The sequence below is a fragment of the Capra hircus genome, chromosome 4 (assembly GCF_001704415.2).
Source record: "Capra hircus breed San Clemente chromosome 4, ASM170441v1, whole genome shotgun sequence".
In the NCBI taxonomy this organism is placed as follows: domain Eukaryota; kingdom Metazoa; phylum Chordata; class Mammalia; order Artiodactyla; family Bovidae; genus Capra; species Capra hircus.
The window spans coordinates 71,227,689-71,247,254 of record NC_030811.1 but is presented as its reverse complement, the minus strand read 5'-3'; the positions used below and the strand labels follow the sequence as shown (position 1 = coordinate 71,247,254).

Below are 19,566 nucleotides of genomic sequence, written 5' to 3'. Positions count from 1 at the left end.
CAGCCACCGGCTAGAGAGGTTTCCCAGCATCTCCTGCAGTGTAGCCAGGGGACTACTTTGCCCAATGGCGTGTGAATGGATGTGATGTATGGCTTCTAAGCCACTTGCCTTTCACTCGCCCCTCTTGCAGGTTGGTACAAGGACAAGGTGGGGTTTATCCAAGTCTGACCATGTGGACACAGACTATAAGCCAGAGGGAACTTGGGAACCTGGGTGATCTAATGGCTAGAAGTGCCAGATTTAGCAATAAAAATACAAGGTGCTCAGTTACATTTGAATGATTAGATAAACAACTAATCATTTTGGTACAAATATGAACCAAATATCACATGAGACATGGTTTTCCTCACCCACAAATATTGCATGAAATATGCTCACACTAGTCACATATATTACAGGGAATATAGTTATGCTAAAAAATAATTTATCGTTTGTCTGAAAATTCATATTGAACAGGGTTTCAGCCTGTATTTTATCTGGTAAGACTGCTTGCTTGTGGCAGGTGAACAGTACTTTATCTGGAAATCCCTCTGGGTGATTCTGTGAGAGAGAAATAAACTTTTTTGTTTGAGACACTGCATTTTGGGGGACACTTTGTTAGCAACATCCTAAAAGTGAAAGTGAAAATCACTCAGTCGTGTTCGACTCTTTGCAACCCTATGGACTATAGCCCACCACGCTCCTCTGTCCATGGGATTCTCCAGGCAAGAATACTGGAGTGGGTTGCCATGCCCTTCTCCACAGGATTTTCCCAACCCTGGGTTTGAACCCAGGTCTCCTGCATTAAAGGCAGACTGTTTACTGACTGAACTGCCAGGGAAGCTAGCCTGAACCTTAATTATGCATGTGAGCTCAGTCATGTCTAACTCTTTGCAAACCCATGGGTTCCTCTATCCGTGGAATTTTCTAGGTAAGAATACTGGAGCAGGTTGCCATTTCCTTCTCCAGGGTCTCTTTCCAACCCAGGGATTGAACTCATGTCTCTTGTCTCCCTGCATTAGTAGGCAGATGGTTTACCAGGTGAGTCACCAGGGAAGCCTTAATTATACATAGACATAATTATATATGTATACACATAATATATAGGATATATATTCATGTATCACACACACACATATCATACATGACTTTCCAGTTGGTACTAGTGGTAAAGAACCCGCCTACCAATTCAGGAGAACTTAAGAGCTTTGGGTTTGATCCCTGAGTCGGGAAGGTTCCCCAGAAGAGGGCATGGCAATCCACTCCAGTATTCTTGTCTGGAGAATCCCATGGACAGAGAAGCCTGGTGGGTTATAGTCCACAGGGTCGCAAGGAGTTGAACATGACTGAAGAAACTTAGCACACATACATTATTTTTATATACATACATATACATATATATATATATATATAGAGAAAGAGAGAGAGAGAGAACAAAAAAGTAAATAAGGTATTATATGACCAGCATAATGGTTTGAGGACTTATGATATCAACCTTTTACTCTTATCAAAATATGTTCCTGTCAGTGAGGATTTTGATTATTGCCAATTTCAAGAGCTTCTGGTAGAGCACTGCAGAGAAAGAAGGAAATGAAGAGGGTGGATTTAGCACTGAGTATTTAGATTCTGGGTAGCAGTGGTCTGGGTAAACTTTCTCCCATGATTGCTATTTTCCATCCAAGCTTTTATTTGAAAACAGGCTTACTCTGTATCCTTGGACTGTAAGGATCTTCTATTCTGAAAGCAGGATCTAAAGCACGAAATATCACCTAAAAATAGACATAAGAGTAATTGATATTTTTGCTACTATCAAAAACTGGATTTGTAAATAGCATGGAAAATAAAAAGTACAAACAAACCTCTCCTTCCGTTGAGGGCTCAATATCAGAATATCGGGAATCACAAATTATATCGTCAACTTTCTTCATGGGGCCGGTGGAAATGCCGGGAAATGAGCTCTCACAGTCATAGGCAAAGTATCTGTATACACCCCAGGTTTTTCCAAAGTCGGACGACCGTTCTATCAGCATAGCAGCTGGACGGAATGTCTAAAGGCAGGGTGGAAGAGACTCACTGCATGCTTTTATTGGTTATCTTTATTTTTTTAAATCCCAGAGGAAAATATCACTCAACAGTGTGCCACAGACCCTGACTGCATGTGGCTGGTATTTCACTGTGGCTGGATTTCAAATACTTCAAGCTGTTCCACGGAGCCTCTTGCAGGAAAAGTGTCTCGCCTCTAAATATTGCACTTTCTCCCACCCTACTAGAGACTAGTAAGCTGTTTCTCTTTAGAAGCTGATTATAAACAGGCCTTAGTGCAGATAAGTTTCGGCGCATTGAGCCACCATGCCCATGACGTGACAGCTGAGGCTGAGTGCTTGTTCCTTCATGCCGTCATTTAATCATTCAGTAGATGTGTAATGACAGCTACTCAGTACCAGACAGTGGTCTAAGCGCTGTAACTCGTCCAATAAGGTCCAGGAATGGGTAGAAATCATTTGCAAAAATATCCATCACACTCTATAGTAGAGTCACATGCAGTGTGCTTTGGAAAAACAAGGGGAAGGAATTACTAACGCAAGAAGCTAGAGAACCCCGAAATTCCAGCTACACACCCCAGAGTAACTGAAAGCAGGGACTCAGATGACTCTCACACATAAACATTCAGAGAAGCATTATTCATAATTACCAACAAGTAGAAATCACTCAAGGGTCCATCAATGGATAATGGATATGCAAAAGCTGATACACAATAAGCAGTGGACTATTATTATTCAGCAATAAATAGAATTGAAATTCAGATACTTCCTATGACATGGATGAACTTTGGAAACATTACTAGGTGTGGTCACTCACCTAGAGCTAGACATCCTGGACTGTGAAGTCATGTGGGTCTTAGGAAACATTACTCCGATCAAAGCTAGTGGAGGTGACGGAATCCCAGCTAAGCTATTTAAAATCTTAAAAGATGATGCCGTTAAAGTGTTGCATGCAATATGCCAGCAAATTTGGAAAACTCAGCAATGGCCACGGGACTGGAAAAGGTCAGTTTTCATTCCAATCCCAAAGAAAGGCAGTGCCAAAGAAAGTTCAATTTACTGCACAACTGCATTCATTTCACATGTTAGCAACATAATGCTCAAAATCCTTCAAGCTAGGCTTCAGCAGTATGTGAACAGAGAAATTCCAGATGTACAAGCTAGATTTAGAAAAGGTATAGGAACCAGAGATCAAACTGTCAATATCTTATCATAGAAAAAGCAAGGGAATTCCAGAAAAACATCTACTTCTGCTTCATTAACTACGCTAAAGCCTTTGATTTTGTAGATCAGAGCAAACTGTGGAAAATTCTTCAAAAGATGGGAATACCAGACCACTTTACCTGTCTCCTGAGAAATCTGTGTGCAGATCAAGAAGCAACAGTTAGAACTGGACATGGTAAAATGGACTGGTTCAAAATTAGAAAAGGAGTACATCAAGGCTGTATATTGTCACCCTGCTTATTTAACTTATACGCAGGTTTGTGATGCTAAATGCCAGGCTGAATGACTCACAAGCTGGAATTAAAATTGTGGGGAGAAATATCAACAACGTCAGATATGCAGATTGTTCCACTCTAGTGGCAGAAAGTGAAGAGGAACTAAAGAGCTTCCTGATGGGGATGAAAGAGGAGAGTAAAAAGCTGGCTTAGAACTCGACATTCAAAAAACTAAGATCATGGCATCTGGTCCCATCACTTCATGGCAAATAAATGTGGAAAAAGTGAAAACCGTGACTGATTTTATTTGCTTTGGCTCCAAAAATCACTGCAGATGGTATGTGCAGCCACAAAATTAAAAGATGTTTGCTCCTTGGAAGAAAAGCTATGATAAACCTAGACAGCATATTAAAAAGCAGAGATATCACTTTGCCAACAAAGGTCCATCTAGTCAAAGCTATGGGTTTTCCAGTATTCATGTATGGATGTGAGAGTTGGACTGTAAAAAAGGCTAAGCGCCAAAGAATTGGTGCTTTCAAACTGTCGTACTGGAGAAGACTTGAGAGTCCCTTGGACAGCAGGAGATCAAACCAGTCAATCCTAAAGGAAATCAACCTTCCATATTCACTGGAAGCACTGATGCTGAAGCACGAGTACTTTGGCCACCTGATATGAACAGCCAACTCATTGGAAAAGACCCTAATGTTGGGAAAGATTGATGGCAAGAGAAGGGGGCGACAGAGAATAGATGGTTGGATGGCATCACCAACTCAATGGACATGAGTTTGAGCAAACTCTGGGAAATAGTGGAGGACAGGGAAGCCTGGTGTGCTGCAGTCCATGGGGTCACAAAAAGTTGGATGTAGCTGCTGAACAATAACAAGGGTCTCTAGAAGGGTAATCATGGCAAATAGATGGGGAAATAGTGGAAACAGTGACAGACTTTATTTTCTTGGGCTCCAAAATCACTGCAGATGGTGACTGCAGCCATGAAATTAAAAGATACTTGCTTCTTGGAACAGAAACTATGACCAAACTAGACAGCATATTAAAAAGCAGAGACATTACTTTGCCCACAAAGGTTCATCTAATCAAAGCTATGGTTTTTCCAGTAGTCATGTATGGATGTGAGAGTTGGACTATAAAGAAAGCTGAGCACCAAAGAATTGATGCTTTTGAACAGTGGTGTTAGAGGAGACTCTTCAGAGTCCCTTGGACTGCAAGGATATCCAACCAGTCCATCCTAAAGGAAATCATTCCTGAATATTCATTGGAAGGACTGATGCTGAAGCTGAAACTTCAATACTTTGGCCACCTGATGTGAAGAACTGACTCATTTGAAAAGACTCTGATGCTGGGAAAGATTGAAGGCATGAGGAGAAGAGGAGGACAGAGGATGAGAGGGTTGGATGGCATCACCTACTCAATGGACGTGAGTTTGAGTAAGCTCTGAGAGTTGGCAACGGACAGGGAGGCCTGATGTGCTGCAGTCCATGGGGTCACGAAGAGTCGGACATGACTGAGCGACTGAACTGAACTGAAAGTAAAATGAGGTCATTAGAGTGGGCCCTAATCCCATATGACTGATGTCTTTAAAGAAGATATTAGGACATAGGGAGAAGACAGTTATGTACAAAGCCAAGGAGAGAAAGAGGCCAGAGGAGAAACCACCTCTACTGACACCTTCATCTCAGACTACATGCCTCCAGAACCCTGAGAAAATACATTTCTGTTGTCTAAGTCACCCAGTCTGTGCGGTTCACTATGGCAGTCCTAGCACACTAACACACCTTCCCAACACATTTGTCTGACAGATGAGGAAATGAGGGCTCAGAGTGATCACCTAACTCACCAGCTATTGGCAGAGAGACTTCGACTGAGGCTGAGTGAAGACCTGTCATATCCAGGCTGAATGAAGATCTTTTCTGCCTCTCTGGTTACTGGTGTAATAGCAGCCTGAAAAATGGATGTCAGAAGGAGGAAAAGGACACGAATTCTGGAAACAAGCAGGACGGAGGTTTAGGAGGTTGTGGTAAACAGGGACAACTGGAAATATGAAATGAAACAAAATGAACCCTAAAACTAAGCAAATGCGTCAACAGTGATGAATGAAAGGTAAGCTGACTCAGCAAACAGAATCTGAACAAAGGCACTTCTGAATTCCAACCAGGGCTTGACTCATAGAGAACAAAGTAGTGGTTACCAGTGGGGAGCAGGGGAGGGGCAATGTAGAGGCTGGGGGCTGGGAGGCACAAACTATTGGGTGTTAGATAGGTTTGAGCATGTATTATACAACACAGGGAATATAGCCAATATTTTGTAATAACTGTTACTGGAGAGTGACCTTTAAAAATTATATTAAAATGAAAATTTTTTTCAGAGAGATCAAATGCTGCAGGCCAAGATGACCAAGAACTTGAACAGGATCATAAAAAAAATAAATAAAAGTAAAATCTGGGTGACAACTAAAGTGAAAAGTAGTACATGCCCAGGTCTCCTTGCACCTTCCTAATAATCTTGACGGTCTTTCTCACTGATTAAAGGAGACAAGGATAAGGAAATGGAAAGCCATATTTTGATAGATTCTTTGACTTATGCATTTACTAGTTGTTCAGGCTTAATTTATTTTTTACCTGTTCAGAAATATAAGGAAATAATACTTTATATTAAACCTGAGAGAGTATTAGGCTAAGAATTTTAATATAAGGGGGAGAAAACCCCAATAACTAACTGAACCACAGCAAACCCTCCCAAAGGACACACCTCCTGGGTGGTGACACCTGGAGACAGACTAGCCTGATGTCTGTATGTTGCAAGGGAGCCTTACAGCCGTCCTGGCTGTGCTTCCTTATTCCTCCCTTCTGGAACCTTCCAGGTCCCAAAAGGCCAATTTCCTGTGAGGTTAGGAAGCTGCTGGAAACCAGGACAACGCATTTTACCTACAGAAGGGAAGTCTTTCTGTGCTGTTTGCTGAGTCATTGACCTCAGGCCTCACACTGCTGCAGAGCTGTCTCTGAATTTATACTAAATAAAAAAGCTGTGAGCTTGGAAACGTCTGGCTATGTACAAAAACAGACTGTCAATATGCTAACTAGATTATGCAAGCCTAAGAAAATCCAATCCAGTTAGTAAGCATCTATCTCCCTGAAAACATTCTCATATAATCCAGCAGTCCCAAGCCTGGGCCTGTATCCGACTATAATTCGAAAAGATGTTCACATCAGCACTATTTATAATAACCAAGACATGGAGACAACCTAAATGTCCATCTATAGATGTGGTACATATACACAATGGAAGGCTACTCAGCCGTAAAAAGAGTGGAAGAATGCCATTTTAGCAACACGGATGGACTAGAGGTTATCATACTAAGTGAAACAGAGAAAGACAAATACCGTATCATATCACCTACACAGTAAGTCCCCTACATATGAACCTTCAAGTTCGGAATTTTCAAAGATGTGAACATGCTACTACCCAGACATCACTGGATCTTTTTTCTTCAAGAGAGTAGACAGAATCGGATCCAGCAAGGAGCCAGAACCTGTGCCATCAACATCAGGCGTGGGTGAAATCCCAGCTTGCCCTCCGTCCTCCTTGTTGACGACCCTTTAGCTCTACCATCTCCCACCTCCTTTCCCTCCTCCAGTTGGTAACTCTTCTCTCTGTTCGCTTGATGCCAGCCCCTAGAGGTCAACTGTTGTACTGAACTACTGTACTTTCCAAAGTATTGTAAAATTAAAAATGTTTTCTTTATTTTTTGTGTTGGCTTGTTTTTTATGTATCATTTGTGTGAAAAGTATGATAAACCAATTACAACACAGTATTACACAGCTGATTGTGTTAGTTAGGTACCTAGGCTAACTTTGTTGGTCTTACGAATAAACTGGACCTATGAACTCTCAAAACAGATCTTGTTGGTACATATGTGACTTACTGTATGGAATTTAAAATATGACACAAATGAACATATCTATGAAACAGACTCACAGAGACAGAGAACAGACTTTCGGATGCCAAGGCGGGAGGGATAAATTGGGAGTTTGGGATTAGCAGATGTAGCTCCTATGTGGGCTTCCCTCGTAGCTCAGACAGTAAAGAATCTGCCTGCAATGTAGGAGACTCAGGTTCAATCGCTGGGTTGGGAAGATCCCCTGGAGAAAGGAATGGTAACCCACTCCAGTATTCTTGCCCGGAGAATCCCATGGACAGTGAAGCCTGGCAGTCCATAGTCTATGAGGTCACAAAGAGTCAGACACAACTGAGTCTGTCACACTTCCTGGTGGCTCAGAAGGTAAAGAATCTGCCTAAAGTGCAGAAGACCCAGGTTCAATCCCTGGGTCAGGAAGCTGCCAGTGGAAAAGGGAAATGCTACCCAAATAAATAAGGTTCTACTCTATAGCACTGGGAACTATATTCAATATTCTGCAATAAACCATAATGGAAAAGAATATGAAAAAGAATGTGGATATATATACCTGAGTCATTTGTTGTATAGCACAACACTGTAAATCAACTATAGCTGAATAAAATAAATTTTAAAAAAGAATAAACACACTCTTCATCCTCATCCCCTTCCTGTCCTCACCACTCTTAATGGTATCAGCAGCCTCCAGGTTCCCCAGCTCGGACATCTCAGGAATCTTTGATTCATCCCTTTCCTAACCCTGCCTTCTGCTGTTCTGCTTCTAATCTTTCTCCAGTTCATATTTCAACCTTTGACTCCCTTAGGAAACAGAGGCTCCTCTGGGTAATGACTCTCAAAGTTAGCAGTTGCAGAGGGTAGCAGAGTATGGCAGCAAGGGGTGATGTATGATTAGAAAAAGCTCTCCATGTCAGACTGCCAGGACGCCAGTTGCAGGAGGTGACTCCCTCCTAGTTGAGAACCACAGCCCTGCCTAAGTCAGCTCCCTCTTACCGCGGACCTTGAGAGCCCCCTGCCTCTATGCCTTCTCTTCTCCATGCCCCAGGCTCTCCTTTGCTTTTCCTCTTGGCTCCCTCATTTCCTGAAACACAGGTCTCATTTCCTGTCCATGGCTCCCCATCTCCAGTAAAGTTCACACTCCTCAGGAAGGAAGCAAGGTCCTTCTGGCTATAGTCTTACTTCCTGTTGGTCCCCTCACTAGCCCAAGTGTAGACATTCAAGCCATGTCTACATAGTACGTGCTGAACAAACTCTGTCCAAACTGTCCCACTGAGACAGAGAGAGAAGGCCTTTTCCTCTGTGAAGAAGGCCTTTTCTTCTACCTCTTCCTCCTAAAATCCTGCTCACTCTTCCTGACCCAGGTCAAGTGCAATCACAGTCCTTTCCTTGTAAAGCTTTCTCCTTTATTCCAGGCTAAAATGAATCTCCCCATCCTCCATGCTGATGTACATTGTCTGAACTTCTGCTATAGCAGTGAGCACATCTTGCCTTGTATCAAGTTATTTGCAAGTACACCTTCTTCCCTTGGGCTTCCCAGGTGGCACTAGTGGTAAAGAATCCACCTGCCAACTCAGGAAAAACGGGTTCAATCCCTGGATTGGGAAGATTCTCCTGAAGGCGGGCAGGGCAACCCACTCCAGTATTCTTGCCTAGAAAATTTCATGGACAGAGGGTTCAATCCTCAGCCTGATGGGCTACAGTCCATGGGGATGCAAACAGTCGGACACAACTGAGCAACTGAACAACAACACGCAGACAACATCTGAGGCTGAGTCTTAATTCTAACTGCCAGGTTGAGCTCATGGCCAATGAAGGAACAAAGTGATTTAGGGGAAGTCCTCCTGCACGTCACAGGAACAGGTGTCACAGTGTAAACCTTCCCCCTATCCTTTCTCCAAGCAGCAAGAGTGGGTTCCTGGGGAGAAGCGAGGGGATGAACCCAGGCCTGGGGACAGCCCAGCATCGCTCCTAGACACATTTGACCCTAGGCCTCCCAGGTTCACGCAGAGGACACAAGCAAGACTTTAGTGGTTACCTGCCCACATGGTAAATCAAATCTATCATGGGCACCTTTTCCAAAACCTCCAAGGGTAGAGATAAGGTCCCCATGCCCAACAGAAAATGATTCAAAAGTGATTTTAATCTGAGAAGCAATAAGTAAATTATGGGTTTTGTGTGCACCAACATGTACTTTAAGCCATATGAAGCCTGTCATTTCCAGGCAGCTGCTTAAGAAGAAACAAAGAGACTTTGTACAGAGCCATTCCTTAGTCCTGGAGTCATTTTACATTTCTCAAAGAAAAAGGATGGGAAAAACATCCACACTGAAGAAAGCAGGCACATTTCTTAAAGAACTGTAAAACCGTTCCCACAAATTTTGCAAAACCTTGAAAACTAAAGATAACACACTTCCTTTCCAGTTACCAAAGTCAGCATTAAAATATCAACCCAAGGGAGCAGGGATTTACTCTCCAGATGTTTTACTGTGGTTTGGGAGTGAGTCAAAGCTGTCTCTCTCCATGGGGAAATTAACAGATATCTAATTAAAAGTTTACAGTCGAATCATAGAACAGTGCCTCTCTCTACTTATTGCCACAAAGACAGAGTATCTGTTAAGTGTAGTTATCCATGCCCATGTTTAAAAGCTGCTCAATTATCCTAATTTATAGCAACAATAATGTTTAGGTTCCCACTTAGGCCAAATCACAACAGCTATCCATTCTGAAAGGCGGAATTACACAATGCTCTCATTTCTGAAAAAGAGAGGGATTCCTTACCTTGAAGGTCATGATGAGATGAGTGAAATGAAATTCTGCTTCCAAATCCAGTTGGATAGTGACATTCTCCACGCCTATAGGATATTTTTTGAAAAGACAAAAGGAAATAGCAAGGTAAACAAGAACATCTGTGAACAATTGAGTCTATTCTCTTCAACTATCTTTATGCTCCTCATAGAAATTCTCTCTGCAGTCCACCTTAATCTGAAGCTAAGATAATAACAATAACCCCTGGCTTGATTGAGGTGATAAAGCACATCTCAGAATGACTCTTCAGTTGGTCACAAATCATTCTGGAGTTCAACGTATTGAATGTGCTCCCTGGAACAAGACATCTGGCGGAATGCCTTTAGTTGCTGTCAAGAAAGACATCCTTTGCTTAGCGAAAACTGAAAAGTCTTTCCAACTCTCTAAGCCAAGGGACTCTCAAAGGGGAAATGAGAGGGGGCATTTCCTGTGCACAGTAGGGGTTCAGCTCTGCAGTCTAAAGCACAGGGACACAATCCAGTCTAAACACAAATATTCCTTTTTGTTTCTATGCAGCAGCAAAGAAAACAGGAGTCCACCACGAATGTGAGTTACGCTCCAATTTAGAAAAACCTATCCCTGATGGAGAAGTCTTTGGGTGCATTGCCACAATGGAGAAATAATGCCAAAGAGACAAAGAATGGGTCAAATAAATAAACTGCCCCAGAACAAATACTAACATCTTCCCTTTCAGGGGAAAGCCTGAACAAACAAATGAGCCTTTGCACTATGCCCTGGGGGTCAAGTCATCCCACGTTAAAAGGCTAAAAAGGCCACTGGAATTCCAGGGATGGACAGCACCTCCTCCACAATCCCCTGGGCCCTCGGGCCTGCCTGTTTGGTGAAGGAGACCTTTCCACAGTTTCCTGTGCTCCAGAGAGCTTTTGGGGGTTCAGCTTCCGGAGCAAGAGAAGTCTTAAATGCAGAAAGACAGGAATGTGTCAGAATGAATCATGTCACAGGCTGGTGTATTTTCAGGAAATCAGTAAGACTTTTGAAATAAACTCTCCCACTGGAAAACAGCCAAGTCAATTGGGGGTGGGGGTGGGGGAGGGAGGGAAAGTAGTCACTGGAACGGATATGAGTTAGTTGGAATGTTAAAGAAAAACAGTATCGTCATGCTAACTAACCTTTATCTAACTTCTGAGAAAGAACCATATTGCAAACCTTATCTAACTTCTGAAAAAGAGCCATATTACAAACCGACTCTCGAGGTTTCTTTCTGAGCAACATGTTAGCTAAGCAACTGTCCGTCTCTCCCTTCCCAGGATTTTAAGTACCTGAACTATTTGTTTAAAATGAAGAGATAATGAAATAATGTAAAGTCAGAGCAAGACTAGGACCAGTTCTGTAACATAAGAATGTATCTGCTGATGTGGGTTCGAAAAGCACATTCCATTTTAGATTCCTAACCTGATACAGTGCTACAGGTTTTTTTTTTAAATATGGGAAGAAAAATCCATGGAGAAAAGAACCAAGATCATTCTTTTATGGTGTATGGTGTATGGTCAGACCTGGGAATAAAGCATGAAGGCTAAGTTAAAAGCAGCTGCACATTCCAAGCCCGTTTCTGGGCCTGAGCACTGGTAACTTAATGCATCATGTAAAGCTCAACTTGGATAAAACACACAGAAAACAGATAAAAATCACATTCATCAAGAAACTCCTCAATTGCGAACTATCAGACAGCAGAGAGATGATAGGAGACAGTAACAATCCGTCTGACTTTCGAAAGAGGAAGTTCCATCCATCTAATCCTATTTAATCTCTTATAACAGTGACAAGAGCTCTAAAGCCCCTTGGTTTGAAATTCCCTTCCTTCAGGACTTTGTCCTCTCTTGTCCCACAAACTCAGAGTTGTGGAAATGATTAACACCTGACGTAACCAGAATTGGATGAACTATTTTACTGTCTATCAACTTGATACTGATGTTGAGGCACCCTCTTGTCTTTTTTTTTTTGGCCGCACCACACTGCACCTAGTTAGCAGGGATGTTAGTTCCCTGACTAGGGACTGAACCCTGTGCCATCAGCAGTGAAACCATGGAATCCTAACCACTGGACTGCCAGGGAATTCCCAAGGCATCCTCCTAATTGTCTTTCGGTCTCACTGGAAAAATGTGGACAGTGAGATAGGTCCCACATTTGTAATCAGATCTATGCTATTTCACAAGTCCCCTGTGACTCAAGTGCAGATTTACAGAAACTTCTCCTTTACCCTGAACTCTCAACTCAGATACCCTCCTATAAGAATTAACAAGGCTTTAACTGATAAATTGCTTTCTGACATCTAGTCTATCTCAATCAAGCTGATAACCAATGGAGTCCCAAAGCTTACCAATGAATAATCAACCTTCCCTAGAAATCAACAGTAGAAAGCATGTATAATTTCATAATCAATTAGAAATAAGTCTATGAAGAGACTTCCTCCTGGGAATTCCCTGGCGGTCCAGTGGTTAGGACTCCATGCTTCTGCTGCAGGGGGGCCCAGGTTTGATCCCTGGTTGAGAACTAGGATCTTTCTTAAAAGCCTTGTGGCGCAAAAAAATGCTTCCTCTTTACAGACTGATAAATAACTGCAAAGCACCTCAAAGCTTCCTGGGCATAGAACACATAATAAAGGGATCTAGTAGTGCCCAGGCTTCCTCTGGCCAAGCTTAGATTCACTTCTTTGAGAGTCCTTTCTAATAAATGCTTTTTAAAAAAAGATATAAAGTTAACTCATTATTAACAACACATTAACTCTACTGTTAGTCCCCAAATTTCAGCATTTGACTTGGAAACAAATGCAAAACTAAGTTGAGCTTAGTTGCATCACAATAGTTAACATCATATTGGATGAATTTATTAAATCCCAACCCAAATGGCAAAGAAAGGAAAAAGGGTTGGATTCACACACTCATTAGAAAAGTTGACTTAGGGTCGTTATCCATGTTGAGTGTCTGAGAAATTATGTCTAGTGTGTATTCATGGTACTAACTGTTCTCTAGATGGAAGGAAGGTGGTGGGCGCTGATTTTGCTCTTTCTTTTGGGATTGATCAAAATGAAAGATGGCTGTTTTGGGGAAGGATAACAGCCTGAGTTGGGCAAGGTCGTCCCATGCCCTCCCCAGACTGCCCCAGCACATTGCCACACTCCCCAAGGGCCCCTCAGGATGAAGACTAAGAAATCCTCCTTTGGTCTCACATAAAAGACTTCTTTCTTACAGGAAGTGCATACTTCAAGAAGAAGGATCAGATTTTACCAAGAGAAGTCAGTGCTCTGGGCAGTAAATCTGTCGAAGGCCATAATTCCAGGATAGAGAAACCAATCATAATTACAAACACCCAGGCGCCTGTAAACACTTTCCAGGTAACCAATCACACTCCATGGAAGTTATTCCCACACCACACATACCATTTTCGGATTGCCACCAGATCTTAAGGCGGTTTGGAGCAAATGTCGTGACCACATTTTCAATGAGATGACTGTCAGGGTTGAGGGTTTCATGATAAGGATCTTGTGAATTGCATATGAAGCATTTTTTGTCCTCCTGAAAGCAAAGATAGTTTCACGAGTCTGGGAAGCAATCACACACTCACATGCACATCAAAAATCAAGCCCACAATACAAAAATAAAACCTACTCTCTCCAAGAAAAACAAATGTGCCAAAATTATTTAAATGACCTAGCACATGTCTTTCACTTTTTAACTTAACGGAGTATGATAGACTCCTGAAATTTTCCTCTTCTCTTGCAAATTCAAGGTCAAAAGTAAAAGAAGCCATTGTTTCCACAAGCTATTAATTTAATCAAAATGAAATTTGTAGGCTTAAGCCTTAATCTCAATGAATAGCTGGAAAAGCTTACTCTTGAGGCAAATGCAGAGGAGGTTTTAGAGAATTTTTGCTGACATAAAGCAAACTGAAAATAAAAAGAGAACAATTCAACTGGCCTGATTTTCCAAAACCTATATAAGGCAGAAACCATATTAGTCAGATATATTTAAGAAGCTTTAGGAACTACAGATCAAGACATCTTAGCTTCTCCCCTGCCCCGACCGTGATTTCGTGGTAGCAGCGTGCAGGCTAGCTCAGAAACTGCTCAGAATATCCAGGAAGGGGACACCAGGCTGTCCTGTCAAGTTGGGAGCACTGAAAACTGGGACCAAGTCAAAGAATGCCAAGGACCTGAACTGAAAAATCTACCACTAGTTTCAGTTTTAGAGTGGCTTTGAACTTTTGGCTTAACATTTTCCTTCCACCTAAAACGTGAGTCACGGCCAAAACAGCCTTCTTTGCACTCCATCATGGTGAATTGTAAACAGCAGCATCACTTAATTAATGGTTCCCTTTTCCACATGAGGCTGGGCTCTCTACCCCAGTTTTTCTGAAATTAATTAATTCTGAAAATGCTGCCGAGGCAGAAATCTGTTGAGACCCCACACACATCTTACAAACAACATTAACACATTATCCACCTATGGATTTTTGCAGAAAGTAATACCTGTGGTTGGCAATTTGTTAAATAAGTGAATACTGAAACACTCCAGTCAACAATGTTTTGGTAATGAGGGATGAATCAATATGTCTCTGGTCCTCCGGTCAGCAAGTTGTTAAGCAAAGGTGATATCCTTGTAAGGACAGTATCACCCGACGATACTACATTTGTATGTATTTAGCTAGCCATTAGTTATCACCTTCCTCCCAAAGGGATTTTTAAGACTGGCAAGATATACTAACGAAAAAACAGAAACCAGAAGTCAGGAATGCAGGGGAACCCTGGACACAATACTTCTGATTCCTGCCTCAAGTTTTTCACCTGTTCAATGTTTGGGAGAATTACACGCCCAGTTCCTTTCTTTAGGCTCTGTATCTGAAGCATAGCATGCCTCCGTGTGTGCTCGGTCATATCTGACTCTTTGCAACCCCATGGACTATATAGCCTGCCAGGTTTCTCTATCCATGGGATTTTCCAGGCAAGAATACTGGAGTGAGTTGCCGTTTCCTCCTCCCGGGGATCTTCCCAACCCAGGGATCGAATCCGTGTCTCCTGCACTTAAGAAGGATTCTTTACCACTGAGCCACTGGGAAACCCTGATATCTGAAGAGTGCCCCACAATTTCATGGCTAATCATATAAACTAGAGAGTCTGGCTCTACTCGCTTTTAGACAAACAGTCCAATTCTCATTCTGGTCAAAGCCATTTTCAGGATCTGGTGATTCATTTACAGGATGTCCTGGCCTTGGAGGTAAATGTTAGCATAATATTTTAGGTGAAATTTACATGCTAATGTTAAAAAAGGTAACATCAACTGCCTTTGGTGACTTGTAGTCAAGGAAACTAATACCAGAGAACAATTACCAGAACTTTAAAAAAGTGTAATTACAGCCTCCCTTCTAATCAGGAGGAAGCAGTCTAGACATCTCTGTATAAACCTGGAAGCAAATAAGTGGAATCCACTTCACCACATTCCTTCGGTTTAATTTATCAGGTTTTCAGAATGGGCTCTCTACTTTTTTTAAAGTGTCTCCATTTGAAGGTATCTGCATGCAAACCACACAATGTCCTGTCCCACTCCTGAAGGGCAGATACATGTAGGGAAAGTGACCAGATTTAGAGCAATTGACTTGGAACTTGCCCTGTACAGGAGACTAAACTCCTATGCTTGCTTTAGAGGCCAGAGATATCAGTCTCTTAAAAAAATCAAGGAAACGGATTCTGATTCTGGGTAGTTTATGCTTTGCACCTTCTTTCAAAATTAGTCTTATTAAAAACGTGACCTTTGAAATCTACGATCTAGATCCACTTTTAGAAACAGAAAACACTCTGAAATTTCATTTTGGTCCTCCTCTATCAGGGTACCATGGCAACCAGGGCATTTTGAAAAAGCAAGCATCTGATTCTGATGGCTAATGGAGGTGGATAGGAGCAGCACCAAATGAGGAGAGAAAAACATTGGAGTGCTTTTCTCCATGATTAGAGTGACCTTGCAAGGTATTTGTTAGGGCTGGAATACCCTTTATCCAAGTGAAAGACTTGGGGAAAACCCAAGATCACCACTCAGTATATAAAAAACGAAGAGGACAAACCACCTTTTACACACATTTTCCAAAAGGGAAAGATTGAAAAACAAAATTAAAAAAAAAAAAACAAAAAACTGGCTTTTGGAGACCCTGGGTCAAGGCTTGCGCACGTGCCCCAAGATCTGTCTGCAGCTCTGCCTTTCTATACAGTGGTGGCAGGAAATGTTTGGCGGATGCAACTGTGCAAACTGAGATGAGGCAAAGGGGTGAGCTACCAGCCTGATCCCGGGACTCCCTGACTGCTGAGCTTCCTATCTGGATAGCTGGCAGGATACGGGGTCCCCCAGGCCTTCCCCTTCGGTGGGGACTGGAAGAGGTGTGCGGGGAGCCATCTCTCTGCCCTCACCTGGAGGTGGCTGACGATACAGTAAGGCTCGGGTTTGTGCAACCCGCAGGTCGAGGTCACCGAGAGCTTCTGCGCCCTGCCGATGAGAAGGTCGCCTGTGGCCGGGTAACAGCTGCCCTCCGCGCAGCCGTAGCTGAAATCGGGTTCTTGAGCGCTCACTCCAACTCCGCACAGGGCTGTGGAAGGCGCCGGCGGACAGCGTAGGGCACAAGCAGGGAGCGGGCCCAGGCAAAGAGAATAAGCAGGGGGCGGAGACAGAGTAGATTGGGGGGAAAAAAGCAAGATAAGAGACACAATGGAGTGAGGCCGGGAAGGCAGAACGTGGAGAGGAGGATTCAGAAAGAAACAGATACAGCAGGTTTGTCCAGCAACTGAGAGCATCACTCCTAGGAAGCCCACCTACCCTCGCGCCCACCCTGATCAGCCCTGGGAAGCAGCTCCGGTCACTTCGAGGTTCCTGGACTCGGGGGCAGGGAGGCAGGCGGCCAAACGCCGCACACCCACTTGTATGTGAACTCGCACGCACACGGTAGCCGGTGCATCCTTGGGTGACAGTGCAAGTGTGTGCGTGGAAATTTGTAAGCGTGGGGACGCGTGAATGTGTGTCCACACACTCAGAGGTCGCCTACGCTTCGCCGGGGACGGGGGATCATGGGGTTCGCGGGGAACACCACTGTCCCGAACAAGGGGCGAGTGGTCAATCCCTGAGGCTTTGGACTGGCTTCAGCGATTCGTCATTCCAGGGAAGATCCCGATCTAGCTGTTTCTGGCGCCATCCGGGGGCAAACAGTGATGGTTAATTAAAGCCACATGGCCCCAATTTGTTCCCAGAATGAAGCCTGCACTCAGCTCAGGCACTATCCCGGATGGGCTTCTGAGGAGCCCTCGCAGCTAACCCACTACCCCATGAAGCCTGACCCCAGAGATGGAGAGACCCGCCGAAAAAGGGCCGGAGACGCAAAGCCCAGAGCGGGAGCTGCGGGAGCACCCGGAGCTCTGGGCACAAACACCCCAGGATGCAGTCCCCGGCCACCACCGAGGGCGCTGGCGATTAATCCCAACGCAGATTTCTATCAAGTCCCTCTCCCCACAGGCTTCCCCCAAAGCTGAGTCCAGCGGTTTGGCTTATTCTTCCTGCAAGTCCAAGCCCACCCCTTCACACACACACCCCGTGCCCCCTTTCCTCCGAATTACCTAAGAAACTGAACGCGAACACCTGGAGCCGCCCCATGTCCGTCCCTGCAGCCCAGGGGACACGGCCACCGAGCCGCCGGCTGTTTTTCCCAGTCTTCTTTTCTAGAGAGGTGGAGAGAAAAAAGGCAAATATTCAGAGAAGAGGGGGCCCTCGCATTTCCTGCCGCTCCCACGGAAGCGAAGGGTGGGAGGGTAACCTCGCGCCGCCACTGTGTCCTGCTCACCCGGCGGGACGAGCGCTCTCCCGGCGCCTGGCAGCCCCCGAGCCCAAAGAAGGGAATTAGAAAGTTTCGCCCTGGGAGGAACCAAGGGAGGCGCCTCTGCTCATGCGCACAGCGGCAGTCAGGGCGGAGGGGGCCGGGCGGCCCCTGCTTGGCGGGGAGCGGGTGAGGTTCAGGTCCCACCCTACCCCCGCGCCTCCTTTGTTTTAAGGCTGCATCTGCGGATGCGATGGGGAAGTACCTCTTCCAGTTCCGTGCGGGGCTGCTAGGAGACCACCGGGTGCGGGTCCTGAGCCGTGCGCTGGGGTGCCCGAGGCGTTCGGGCGGGTCTGGGAGGTAGGTGTTCAGAACGCCTGGCGGGCGAGGGGGCTGGTCAGGACCTACCGCTCGCTCCTGCATTTACATTTATAAGGAGTGAGTCACGAAGAGGTGCCCAAGGCTGTAAACTCTAGCGCTAGGCGTGGGCTGGTTAACCCTTTAGAAAGAGGGTCACCTGGCAGGTTGTTGCCGAGAAAGCGGGGAAGCCCCCTGTACTGCTGAATCCGGACTCGGCGCGACCTCGGATGTCTTCATTCCAAGGAAGCAAAGTGCTCTTCGCTCCGCTGCCTTTGCGCACCAGCTCAGGACCTGCCTGGGGGGGCCTGCCACCCAGGTGGCCACAGCATTGAATTACCCATCTAATTTTTTTTTTTAATCGACTTTTAAATCCAAATCCAGACGTCAGGTGCGAATTCAGGTAACTTCTCGAACAACGATATAGGTTAGTTTATTGAACTTTTCTCCATCTCACCGTGAAAGGAAGTCTCTCAAGAGACGCACTTAACAATCTCCACAAAAGCACAACTTCGCAGATTCTTGGGAGGAATAACGTGGCGTACAAATGGTGGGGTGGAAGAGAGGGCCTCTGATGTCGGGTCTCTAGCAGCCCTGAATGTGACCTGTCTGGTTAAATAAGGCGTAAATACACGCTCACCCAGCTCCTGGGAGTTGGGGCAGGGGCGGGGGGGGGGGGAGTGGACAGAAGCCGGTGGTGTCATTTTGTACCCCCCTTTTGGTAAACTATCCCAGTTCTGCTGCCTTAGCAATGGCTGGAATCAAAGCTTGAGGTTTCTTTAGTCCTCTGGGCAAAAGTGCCCCCTGATATGAGGGGAGTATGTTAGTTGTTAGTCCAGTCAGGAGATTTTACTTTCTAATTAATCACCCTGGCAGAAGGGTTTAAGTGCCCAGTTGGTCAGCTTTTAACTTGGTTGAAATGAAATAGGGCCCCGGGAAGTTTAATCATTAGACCATAGAGTAAGTTGCTTTGTGAGTTTATCTACATCCTTTTCCACTGAGGGCCAGGGGCGGGGGTGGGGTGGGGATGGGGATGGGGGGAGCCTTAGGTTGTGGTGATACATTAATTATTCACCAAATCAGCACTTTGCCCTGCTTGTAGCCTCTGGAGATTTCTGCCTCTACCTGATGCTCAGGATCCCTGGTGCTTTCTGGGCAGCCCTGAGCACCCAGAAAGCTAGCGTTCTTGTGAAGGTCTAATATTGTGATGGAGGGTC

At 44.6% G+C, this 19,566-nt stretch overlaps 1 protein-coding gene across 2 annotated transcripts in view; it reads right to left on the bottom strand.

Moving 5' to 3' along the window:
* Positions 1–18,337, bottom strand: part of LAMB1 (laminin subunit beta 1) — a 76,393-nt gene extending 58,056 nt beyond the window's left edge. The window contains exons 1-7 of one of the 2 annotated variants that reach the window (XM_018047223.1): positions 18,258–18,337; positions 17,796–17,897; positions 16,602–16,777; positions 13,587–13,722; positions 10,163–10,236; positions 1,839–2,027; positions 1,685–1,748 (exon numbers count right to left, since the gene is read on the bottom strand). In XM_018047223.1, coding sequence (XP_017902712.1) covers positions 1,685–1,748; positions 1,839–2,027; positions 10,163–10,236; positions 13,587–13,722; positions 16,602–16,777; positions 17,796–17,832 — 676 coding nt within the window. In that variant the 5' untranslated portion in view covers positions 17,833–17,897; positions 18,258–18,337. Of the gene's footprint in view, positions 1–1,684; positions 1,749–1,838; positions 2,028–10,162; positions 10,237–13,586; positions 13,723–16,601; positions 16,778–17,795; positions 17,898–18,019; positions 18,100–18,257 lie in introns of those variants that run through there. The other variant, XM_005679141.3, reaches the window with a different exon arrangement.